This window comes from Gossypium arboreum, chromosome 1 (assembly GCF_025698485.1).
Source record: "Gossypium arboreum isolate Shixiya-1 chromosome 1, ASM2569848v2, whole genome shotgun sequence".
NCBI classification, from domain to species: domain Eukaryota; kingdom Viridiplantae; phylum Streptophyta; class Magnoliopsida; order Malvales; family Malvaceae; genus Gossypium; species Gossypium arboreum.
Genome location: NC_069070.1, coordinates 20,511,977 through 20,524,532, shown reverse-complemented (window position 1 = coordinate 20,524,532; position 12,556 = coordinate 20,511,977). Strand labels below are relative to the sequence as shown.

Sequence of the window (12,556 nt, the reverse complement as noted above, 5' to 3'; positions counted from 1 at the left end):
GAAGATCACCCTACCCAAATACTTATCAGTAGTTATTAACATGTTCACTTTTAGGTTATATGGCATGTAATACGTGTGTTGTGTATATGTTTTGGATTATTATTCCATGTGTTGCATCTTAGGTTAGTATAAAGTTGTTTGAGCTTATTTGTGTATGTGACTTTGGCTTTGGGTATGTAAATGTCCATGTAAAGTTATTTTTTTGGCTATTTGATATAGACCATATGAAAGTGTTTGAAATATGGTAAGATTGAATGTGAATGGATTGGATGAAATGGTAAGTTTGACATGAGTTTAATGTATGGCCTTGTGAACTTTGAATGCAAATTAGTTTGATATGAAATGTATATTTGGTTTGTTAATTGAATTGTAGTGTCAATGAGGACACATTGGTTAGGCACTTAGGTCTAATGTTTTGATATGTTTTAAGCATGTTTCAATATGTTTTGAAGGTATGGAAATGATTATTTTTTGTTTGGCTTGGTACCTAAGTTTGGATGAAGTTTTTGCCTTGTTTTGAAAGCTATTTAAGGTGCACACAGCCTAGGACACTGGATATCACATGGTTGTCTGCCACATACGGTCTTCTCACACGGCTGTGTGTCTTTTTTATTTTAAGTGTAGGATTTTTCACACAGTATTAGGTTGTTACACGGCCTGAAGACACCACTGTGTAACCTTATTTTGAATACTTACACAGTTTGAAACATGACCGTGTGACCTTATTTCGATTTGTACACGAGCGAGCACACGGGCTGTGACACGGCTGTGTGACCCTTACTTCAAATTATACACAGTTTGGCCACACAGCCATGTTCCTGAACCACACGGTCTAGGCTTTGTCACACAGTCGTGTGACCCTTGTTTCCTAAATTTTTAAAATTTTCTATTTTGTTTCAAATTAGTCCATGATTATTCCCAAACTATTTTTAAGACCCTGTCAATGTAATTATGCTATGAATGAAATTTACATTTGAATGTTGTTATTTAAATTAATAAATGAATGGTTTAATGATGATAATTATTTTGATATATGTTGTAATACGTCATAACCCTAATCTAGTAACGGAGACGAGTCAGAGGTGTTACAATGATATAACGGTAGCATATAATATTTGCAAAAGTACATTGAACATTATTATACCTCACCTAGGCTGAACATGTGACACTTTGAGGGAACACCAAAAAGACATCTGCAAATGACTCTCCACCTCTCGAAGCGTTACCGTCTGTTTTGCCTCCCAAACGAGTTACCTCCAACATTAAGCCACCCATTGTTATGGCTAGGCCACTCATTTTTAAGTGTGAACACTTCTCCAAGTATGAACGCTCCTTTTAGGAACTACTGGGGTCTACCTAAAAATAACAACCTTATACTATCTCAAAAAGAATAATAGGATGGGCTCCACTATATGTGTCCTTCACACACTCTATGATGACAACTCATTGGTTACGACTTGCCACGTCACCACTACCAAACAAGAGGACCTCACTTAAAAATACCCTTCATAGCAATGAGAAAGAGATTTTCTTCGTCATTAGCAATTCTAAGCATTTACTCTTTACATTTAATCTTCTTTACCTTCGCAACAACATTTCTCCTCCTTTTATCCTTCTCCGGCTCTCTTCTTGTTTAGGTGAACCGACCTCATTTGCACTACCAGTTTTTCCTCCTGTCCTCTCTTATTGATACACTTTATCAATAATTGGTGCGGTGTGTAACACCCCTAACCCGTATCCGCTGCCAGAACAGGGTTTCGAAGCATTACTACCATTTACAGATCACTAAAAAAATTTAAATACTTACCGATTCAATGCATCATATAAATAAATATATTACCATTCAATCAACAGTTTGACAGTTGTATAAGCATCAAACAGCAACATTGTTAGTATACTTGCACATATCTCATATAAATTCAACACTGATATATCTATTTTCTCGACATATCGCACTTGAGTTTAATAATAGTCTCAATTACATAATTTCCTTGTATCAACATATCAAAGATAATCATATATGTACATGTCATGAAACATATCATGCTCTTACCGCTTTCTTCATAAGCATATATCATTCATTTCATTATATCAATATTTCATGCTCCATCATTTCCATATATTTTATGTATATTTATTAGGTAATAGCTTATATCAAACTTAACATAAATTATATTTCATGTACTTATACTTATTTCGTTTATCTATCTTCATAATTATTTCATATAACCATTCGTCATCCGATACATATTACACGAATATCAATTGTTCAATGATGCTAGAGCGTCTCCCATCCACGGTCTTATTTATCTTTGACATGATGCCATAGTGTCTTTCAACTATGGTCTTACTCATTTTCGTCATGTTGCCATGGTATCTTTCAACCATGGTCTTGTTCATTTCATATCACGTTGCCATGGTATCTTTCAACCATGGTCTTACACATTTCATATCAGTTGCCATGGTATCTTTCAACCATGGTCTTACACATTTTATATCGAGTTGCCATGGTATCTTTCAACCATGGTCTTACACATTTCATATCGAGAGCACACTCCATGAACCTCATCCTTGCAATGGGATTACCACCCAAAGCTAAATCCTCGCAATATAAACTCATAGAGTATTGTCGGGATTACCACCAAAGCTAAATCGCAACGACAATTACTCTAATGAGATTGATCCAATTACCACCCAAAGCTAAATTCAGACCCTAATTCGGATTACCCGTCCGGCTAAATCCATTTTACACGTATTCTTCGGAGGGCTATATCAGATAGGATCACCCGTCCTGCTAGATCCTTTTTACCGCCAATTCCTTTTCGAGATCCATCGAATTTTCCTTTCATTCAACCGGATTTCTTCCCATTTTATCAAATATATCAATGTTTTATAAATTTTCATACAATGAACATTCAAATCATATTCACATCAATAATATACAATCTCAAGCATTTCAGAATATAATTCAAGTTACACGAACTTACCTCATTGATTGCTCGTGTTTATTATTTCATTATTCTGATATATTTTCTTTTCCATGATCAAGTCTCGTATTTGTGTCGTCCGGATCTTTATAAATAAATTTGATCATCATTTTCATTCATTTCATATTCTAATACATTTAATTAATGCTCTAGGCAAAATTACCATTTTGCCCCTAAACTTTAATTAATGACGATTTCATCCTTAGGGACGGAAAGTAAAATTATTGCAATTTAATCCTTATTTCCAACTATTATTCTCATATATATTGATAACAGTCCATGAATTCTATAAAATATCAAAATTTTCCATAATTTCAACACTTTTCAATTTAATCCCTAAAACATGTTTTCCCCCGATCTTGAACTAAATTGATAATTTCGTTAAATTTTTGTAATTTAAATAATAAAATAATCTATTTCATGCAATTTAGTCATTTCTAACATTTTTACAAAATTGCCCATAAAATTTTACTTTTATTCAATTTAGTCCCTGAGCCTAAAACATGCAAATTAGCCATGCTAGATGAATATTCATACATATTTTCCTCCTCCTCCTCTCCATTCCACATCCTTAATTTATATAACATACAACAAGTAACATTATCAATAATTTCACTATTTACTTATATGTACATTCAAAATTGTCCATTTGCGTCATAGTCACTAAATTATTTATATATTAAGCTACAGAACTTGAAATTAAGATCCGTTAATTTTTCCTGAAACTAGACTCACATGTATTCTTATCATAAAATTTTCAGAATTTTTGGTTTAGCCAATTAGTACAGTTTATTCATTAAATTCACCCCTATTCTGCTGTCTGACAGTTCTGACCCTTCTTCACTAAAAATTAGTTATCTCCTTTTACAGAATTCAAATGATGTTCTAGTTTGTTTCTCATAAAACTAGACTCATTCAGGATTCTATAAATATAAATTTAAGCCTCTAATTATGTTTCTTCATTTTTTTATTATTTTTCAAAGTCTGAACAGGGGAACCCGAATTCATTCTGACCTTATCTCACAAAATTCATTATATATAAAAATTTACAAATTCATTGCTTACACTGTTTCTTCTATGAGAAACTAGACTCATTAAGATTTAATTCCATATTTTTTCATCTTCTAATTCAATTTATAAAATTTATGGTGATTTTTCAAAGTTAGACTACTGCTGCTGTCCATAACTGTTTTAGTGCAAGATATTAATTACCATGTTATAACACCCTTATTTTCTTTTTCTACACCATTTCTCATCACTTTCTCTTATTTTCTCTTCACTAACATATCAAGAACATAGGACCTTATGTAATAAAACTCTACTATAACATTATTTCCATGATTTATCAACAATAACAAACTTAAAACGTATTGAAATCTTGATGTACTTACCTTATTCTCTTGATACCAATCTTTAACTTGATTTTCTCTCCTCCAGCTTCTATTTCTTGAATCCAACTTGATATTCTAACTCCCCATGTTCTCCTTAACATTTCTCTCTCTTGGTAGCTATGGAAATTCATTTGATTTTTGGGTGAAAATGGTGAATTTTTGGTAAAGGACCAAATTGTAAAGAAAGTAAAACTTTCTTTCTTCCTCTCTTTCTCTCACGTTAGTTTGCATGGAAAGGAAAGATGATGAAAATTCTTCATCTTTCTTTTCTTATATACTAAATAAATAATAATAAAATAATATTAAATATCTCATAAAATATTAATAAAATAATATTTATCTAATTAATTAATTTAAAATATCATTAACATAATCATTACATTCTAGAATTCTCTCTCTTACTAATTGACCATTTTGCCCTTCATGATCTTTTAGAATTCCATCCTTGAGTCATCATTTAATTTGGTAAAATTGCAATTTAGTCCCTCATAGTTCTTCACTTATTCAATTTGGTCCTAATTCATCCATTTTCCTTAGTTTCTAGATCATTCTACCCTTAAAATATTTACACTATTGGTCCTTAAACTTTTCATATTTACACTTTAACCCTTTAAGTCTTGAGTATTTACTCTTAGCAATAAAACTTTTCTAACTTTTACAATTTAGTCCTTTCCTAATCAAGATATCATAATTTACTTCCCAATGTTGCCATAACTCAAAACTTCCCTTTTATCACTTTATTTCCTTATTTTATTATATCAAGGATAATATATTATCAGAAAGATTTTCAGGGTATTACACGGTGAGCGTGGACCAAACTATGGCTTCTTCCCACACTGATTCTCCCTTCAACCTAACAAACTTAACTAACTCCACCAACTCAACAAACTCCACAACTTTAATGAATCCCACCAACCCCATTACTCCTGAGCCCCTTCAAGCCAAAACCTAATTTAATATCCATTGCCTTGACTTAACTTCTGGCTTTGACCCGACCTTTTACCCATTTCTTCTAACCTTCGGTGTTGTTCTCTCGACCTTCGGCAATTCCATCACTTTCTCAGCCTCTGCCAAACAAGTCTTCCAACAACTTCAAATAATATGATCAGGATAAAGATAGAATCCTTAAAATAACACAAACTCTTCTTATTCTTTAAGAAGTCATTCAACTAGAAGGCCAGTTTAGGAATGCTTCTCAAAAGTGCTTTCTTAGGACAAAAACATTCCTAAATAAGTTGTTTTTTAAGAGAAAAAGTGCTTTTCCCAAGTCAAAAATCGGCCTAAAAGCACTTTTTCCAAAAGTTGAAAATTTTAGCTTCTCCCTAGAAGTGTTTTTTTTTTCCAAAAGCACTTTTGAAAAGCATTCCTAAACTAGGCCTAAAACACAACACATGGGTCTAGTTATTATTGCAATGAATTACCAATCCATTTGTTGTACAAAACAATTTTATATAAGGCTTAAATAAAATTAACACAAACAAATATGCCAACACAAAATCTTTACCTGCTATAAACTAGTTTGTTCTAATTATTGTTAGAACATAAAATGAGATAGGGCAAGTCAAAGTTTCCAACACCACATAGGGCTAGTTTAGTAATTCTTGTGAAAAGTACAATAGAAAAGTGCTTTTGAGAAGTATTTTTGAAAAGTTTGGTTTAAGATTTGAGTATTCAGCATTGCTGTCAAAAAATAATTTTGAGAAATAAAATGTTCATTTTAGACATGTTATTATCAATAAACAAATATGCATTTAAATAATATTTAAATTAGTTAATATTATTATATTTAGTAAGAATATAAAAAAGTTATTATAACTTGTTGTTAATATTTTAATATATGAAATATAAATTTTAAATATTTTAAGCAATAAATTTAATTATTTATAAAATTTAATTAGAATATATAAACTATATTTTAAATATTTAAATATAACCATTAAATATTTGTAATTAGATATTAACACATTTGTATTATTTTAGATTTGTTATATTTAATTAATGATTTTAACACATTTGTAATTAAGTATCAAGAAAAAAGAAGAAATGAAAGTACTATGTTATTAGAGGGTGAAAAAGTAATTAAGTTTCAAAAGTACTTTTGGGAGTGCTTTTCAATAGTATTTTTGAAAAGTAAAAAATTTCAGTCAAAAGCAGTTTGTTTAGTACAATTTTTCTTCTAAAAGTATTTTTAGAGTCAAAATATTTTTTAAGCACTACTAAACAAGCCTTTAATATTGATCTTGATGATTTAAAATAAAATCTAATAAAAATATTATTTCAAATATTTTATTTTAATAATTAACAAATAAAATATTAAAAAATAACATAAACTTTTATTTAATGAAATAAAGAATTAAAAATATAAAAATATACCCAAAAAACTTTTACAAATACCTATTTTATTAATAGATAATAGTATCATTGATGAGACTTTAAAATTATGTGCGGATGTATCTAAATAAAAATAAAATGTAAGAAAAGACAGTCATATGTTTTATACATGATTACACTCTCATTGGTAATATTATCTTTACTAAATAAATAATAGTTGGTGTTTGATTATTTTGAAAAGGATAATTCGAGTTTTATTAATTGAAATATTAATACATAGCGTCAAAATAATTACTTTTCTTTTCTGTTAATTACAAACAAAATTTCTTATTATTTTGTTTCATGGAAAAGAATTAAATGCTGAAAATATTAATTAAATGAATTACTTTTTTAAAGAAATCTTTGAACAAATTAAGGATAATTGTCGCGGTATATTCGCACCTACAGAAATTCTCGCGATATATTGTCGGCGTATCGGCAGCTGATTTAATGCCCATTACAAATCTAACGGCGACGGATGAACTCCCATTCCTGGGACGTGGACACCTGTAGTTTTATAAAACCCAGTTGAAAGCAGCCACGTAGGGTAAATGTTGGGCCCATTCAGACATAAACTGAGGTGGCAGGTATTTATTGGTAAAAAAGGAGTTAACCATGGACTGTGGTCGACAGCTAACACTAGTCAACAAATCCTTTTAGATTCAAGAAAACTATGGTTAAAAAAGTGTACCCAAGCCCAACGGTGTACGGCTCACATCCCGTTTTTTCTCTCTCTCGATCGCATTGTAGTCTGTACTATATTCTCATTTCTAATTTTTTTCTTCCTTCTCTATTCAGATTTCTCTATATTTTCTCGATTCGCTTATACTTGAAGAGAGGCAGGAGTTTCAACGGCCATTCCAGGACAATTTTCGACGGAAAAGTGATTAGATCGCCGAGGAAGAGAAGGATTTTTTTTGTTTTTTGTTTTTTGTTTCGGGAAAATACTGTTTAATATTCGATTGGAATTGGTTGAGTTGTTAAGAGTTTCATTTGGCAAGAGGATGAAAAAAATTGGATCTCTTTGATTGATTTTGAATTATTTTGTTGTTGTTGATGTTGTTTTGGAAGTTAACGGATCTCGAAATTTGTCGGAAAATAGAAAGAAAAGAAAGGAGAAGGTTTTTGTTAAATTAGATGCAGATTTTCTGAAAATCGACCTACATTGATTGAATTTGACAGGAAGAAGACGGTGGCGTATCGGGGGGGAGATGAGGAGGGTGGAAATCGGGGTTATTGCTGGAAATGTGCAGTATTGAAGGGAAGGGGAAAGGGAAAATGAGAGGGATAAGAATGGGGGCAACGAAAGGGGGAGGAGGCGGCGGAGGGGAGAGAGTTGAGAAGTTGAAGAGCTCGAGAACGAAGCTGTGGATGATACGCGCCACCACATCGGTGATGCTTTGGACTTGCATCGTACAATTAACGGCCTTGGGGGATACTTGGGGTCCGCATCTCCTTAAAGGTTGGCCTTCCTGTTTTTCTCACCAGGATTCTTCCGTTTCCGTTGTTGAAGATAAGGTTCCCTCCGTTCCTGCCCGTGTTCTTCCTCCCAAAAGTAAGATTTTCCACCTTTTTTTTACTCAAATTTCTGTTGATTTTGATGTAGTTATTCTTTATTAGGCCTTTTTTGGGGTTAAATCGGAGAAAAATTTTGAGCTTGTCTTTAATGGAAAAGAAGGAATGGGTTTATCCTTTTTATCCTTATCTGCATTCCTATTTGAGGAGAAGAAAATCAATGTACACAATGATAGATTTCTTGGAGATTTCTATGCGCTTTCATTGAAGCTTTCCTTTTATATAGTCATACGGATTGAACTTGTATCAATTTACTGGTTCCAATGTTCGTATCTTATGTCTTCGTTTTGTGGAATTCTATCCTTTTCTTGTTGTGGCATATGTTTGTTTGAAATTTGAGATCGTTTATCTCTTGAAAATTTCAAATTTGTACTTTTATTTTAATATATTGTTACTTTTGCTTCCATTTTTTTTCCATTTCAGTTTTAGGGATCGGTGGCGACTTGCTTTATGTGTTCTGGTTAGGAATTTTGAACTCTAAATTGATATATGATGTTTTGTTGTTACTTTAGGGGTATATAAGAACAATGGTTACTTGATGGTTTCTTGCAATGGAGGTCTCAATCAAATGCGAGCAGCAGTGAGTGCTTTAGCAAAGAACTCTAAACGCATTTCTTGTTCCATTCCTTTTCTTTCTTTTTTATTTCTTTTCAACATTTTTCTAGATTGTGTATGCTCATGGGTTGTTTTTACTTAAAATCTATATGGAAACTGATGCTGTATTCTTTTCTTTTCTTTTTTTTTTTTTTTTTTGGGGGTGTTGCTTAACAGATTTGTGACATGGTTACCATTGCAAGATATTTGAATGTCACACTTATAGTCCCGGAGCTGGATAAAACATCTTTCTGGTCAGATCCCAGGTGTGTTAAATAAGCTTTGCTCATATGATTGAAGCCATTAGATATTGTGCATTTATGGATTTGGAAAGGATGTTTAAAATATATTACTGGTAGTTTTCAACTGAGTTTATTTTTCTCACTTATCTCTAAATATGCATTTACCTTTTATGGCAGTGAATTTCAAGATATATTTGACGTGGATCATTTCATTTTGTCATTGAGAGATGAGGTCCGTATATTGAAGGAGTTGCCTCCTAGGCTTAAGAGGAGAGTAGAAATGGGGATAGTGTATTCTATGCCACCAATTAGTTGGTCGGATATATCCTACTACCATAACCAGGTTAATTCCTTGTCATTACCTTTCGACCTAGACCTATTTAGGTTTTACTATAATTTAGCTTGGTTCATTCTTCATTTTTTAAAATTTTTTTTATGCTTCCTCAGTTCTTTTCCTTCCTCCAAGACTCATCTTAAAGTAATATGTTTGATCTCTATTTCATGCAGATTCTTCCTCTGATAAAGAAGTATAAAGTTGTACATTTGAATAAAACTGATACTCGACTTGCCAACAATGGGCAGCCTTTAGATATTCAGAAGCTGCGATGTCGTGTAAATTTTAGTGCTTTGAGATTCACTTCCCAGATAGAGGAGTTGGGGAAACGAGTTGTTAAGCTTCTGAGGCAAAATGGTCCTTTTATTGTACTTCACCTTAGATATGAAATGGACATGTTAGCATTTTCTGGCTGTACCCAAGGTTGCAACACTGAGGAGGTGGAGGAGTTGACAAGAATGAGGTGAGCCATACAAGATGTTGAACAATTTACTGATCAGCTGCCCTAAATTTCAAACTTTAATCTAATTGTCACAACCATGTTGCTAGATATGCTTATCCATGGTGGAAAGAAAAAATAATAAACTCTGACTTGAAAAGGAAAGATGGTTTCTGCCCTTTGACGCCTGAGGAAACTGCCCTTATTTTGAGGGCATTGGACATAGATAACAGTTACCAAATCTATATTGCAGCCGGTGAAATATATGGCGGACAAAGGAGAATGGCTACTCTTGCTGCAGCTTATCCAAAATTGGTAAGTAGGTAGAAGTTCAGCAAACATAATGTAATACGTTTTGAAGTTTGTTTCTCTGGTATCAATGAATGTCCATTTTCTTTGTTGAAACAGGTTAGAAAGGAGACTCTATTGGAGCCATCAGACCTTGGGTTCTTTCAAAATCATTCATCCCAGATGGCCGCGTTAGATTACCTTGTTTCATTGGAGAGTGATATTTTTATTCCTACATATGATGGAAACATGGCTAAGGTAGTTGAAGGCCACCGCAGGTACTGTTCTATATACAGTTGGCTCTTAATAAGTTCAGAAAGGTTTTCCTGCAGTTGTTAAATGATTCAATGGCCCTTTTTTCTTTAGATGAGATGAATAATTTTGGAATTTCAAGTTCACTAACATTTTAACATCCCCGTTTTTATTTCCAGTATTAAGAATGTAATAGTTTGTTTATTTCTAGCTGTGAAATCATTTCCAATCTCTTTCTTTCTTCGTTTTCCAAACATTTTTCTTATACTCAGGAATCTGATTATTTTTGTTTCCAGTGTATGCAACATGAACTAAGGACTGTTTCAACTACACTTTCTTGAGGGTTCCTTTTACAATGTTTCCTCCCTTAGTGATAGTAGTGTTTTTTCTTGTTTTTCATAGTTAAAGCTATTTGTCATTAGTGTAACATTTAGTGTTAATGTTCCTTCAGATTTCTGGGGTTCAAGCAGACAATTTTATTGGAGAGAAGGCTTTTGGTTGATCTGATTGACCAGTACAATAGTGGAACTCTGAGTTGGTATGAGTTCTCAGATGCTGTGAAAGAATCTCATGAAAGTCGCAAGGGGCAACCAACTCAGAGGTTGGTGATTCCTGACAGGCCTAAGGAAGAGGATTACTTCTATGCGAATCCAGAAGAATGCTTGCAGCCATCATATAGTCGATTAGATCTTTCTGTTGGGGGATTGTGACATTTACCAGTACTTGTATACGGCTAGGATAATACCCGAAAGTAAAATGTTGTTTTCTTCCAAGGAGGCTACTGCGGAGATGATTGGGTGACAGAACTCGAAGAAAGGCCAAGGGTCTCGTGAAGCAGCTGGAGGGCAAAAAATATATAATATATGCAAATAATCAGAAGCATATATAGAAGAGCTGCCCTGCCTGTATAGGCTACTACCAGATCAAAATGTGTTGTACACAAGAGGGATGCAAGTTTAAATTCGGATTAACGATACTGGACATGGAAGGTTAATCCCTCTCCCTTCTTGCACTATTTCTTTTTTGTTTCCTTTTTAGATTGCTTAATGATCTTAGTTTCTAGCATATATCACTTTCTAGAAATAAATTCATCTTGTCACAGCCTACTCAGACCATCGGCATTTCGTTCTAGTATGACCCCATAAATGCAGGGAATGGTTGAAAGCATTGAATATCAACTTTACTACACTTGTAAATTAAATGACCAGTACTTGACTTCACATTTAGGGTTGGTGACTCTGGTCTTGCCTTCCTGTTGGGGGAAATATGGTCCATCCTTATCAATGTCGATAACGCCTATTTATTAAATCTTGCTTGTTCAATTACTAAGGTTGTTGGATCTAGACTTTTTTCTTTTAAGATTCAAAATTGATAATCACATTTGATAAACGATACCCTAACCTATCATGGTACTTCCTAACTTTGGAATTTTGGTTCTTTTCATTTATTGTGATCCACTTTTGTGAATGATTTGTTTCTGAGTTAGGGTTTTACTAATTAGAACACCAGAGTCTGCTTGCCTGGTCCATTCTATATTTGTTATATGACAGAATGTAGTATAAGGAAATATTGGTTTATACTTGATACTAGGTTAAAAATCATTTTGTTTCTATAATTGCAATTGCCTCTCTTCTTCCTTTCTGTGATTACATCCACACACAATAACAATGCTTTGTTAATTGTGTTAAATATTTAAAGGTGTCATATTGTAAATTCATTTTGCTTATGAAGTTCAAATTTTGATGTAATTAGTTTTGTTTTTATTATTGGTTTTGAAAGAAAGGAGACAGATTTTGAGAGAGACAAGCGATAGATGTCAGTCATATTCATAGCGCCAGGAACTGATACTTTTGTTTCTTAATAATAATTTAGGTAAAAATGGACAATGTAATCTTGGTTTTTGGCTTTTTTATGAAACCAACCTAAAAAAGTTAATTAATTACATAAATAGTATATTTTTTATAAAATACGTAAAAAAACTTAAAATCTACAGTAAAAATTAGTAGAAGCTAAATTGTTTGATGTATTAACGTGTCATGTCAGTATTGAGAATAAAAAATTAATTTTTAATAGTATGTAGAATG

The 12,556-nt window shown here is 32.6% G+C and overlaps 1 protein-coding gene across 2 annotated transcripts; it reads left to right on the top strand.

Annotated features, from left to right (window-relative positions):
• Positions 1 to 7,340: 7,340 nt before the first annotated feature.
• Positions 7,341 to 12,202, top strand: LOC108483647 (rhamnogalacturonan I rhamnosyltransferase 1-like). Of its 2 annotated transcripts, XM_053027845.1 has the most exons (9): positions 7,341 to 7,453; positions 7,547 to 8,303; positions 8,836 to 8,903; positions 9,095 to 9,183; positions 9,337 to 9,502; positions 9,667 to 9,956; positions 10,043 to 10,247; positions 10,341 to 10,498; positions 10,924 to 12,202. In XM_053027845.1, the coding sequence occupies exons 2-9, from the start codon at positions 7,994 to 7,996 to the stop codon at positions 11,180 to 11,182; spliced, it is 1,545 nt and encodes a 514-aa protein (XP_052883805.1). In that variant the 5' UTR covers positions 7,341 to 7,453; positions 7,547 to 7,993; the 3' UTR covers positions 11,183 to 12,202. The 2 variants fall into 2 exon arrangements, with proteins under 2 accessions (XP_052883805.1, XP_017642644.1); XM_017787155.2 differs by having other exon boundaries at positions 7,377 to 8,303.
• The last annotated feature ends 354 nt before the right edge of the window (positions 12,203 to 12,556 follow it).

Excerpts from the sequence above, each read along its gene's own strand:
- LOC108483647 (XM_053027845.1), top strand. The coding sequence starts at position 7,994 with ATGTGCAGTATTGAAGGGAAGGGGAAAGGGAAAATGAGAGGGATAAGA. Across the intron at positions 8,904-9,094 it reads TCAATCAAATGCGAGCAGCA|ATTTGTGACATGGTTACCAT; the intron begins GTGAGTGCTTTA and ends GTTGCTTAACAG. Across the intron at positions 9,184-9,336 it reads TCTTTCTGGTCAGATCCCAG|TGAATTTCAAGATATATTTG; the intron begins GTGTGTTAAATA and ends CTTTTATGGCAG.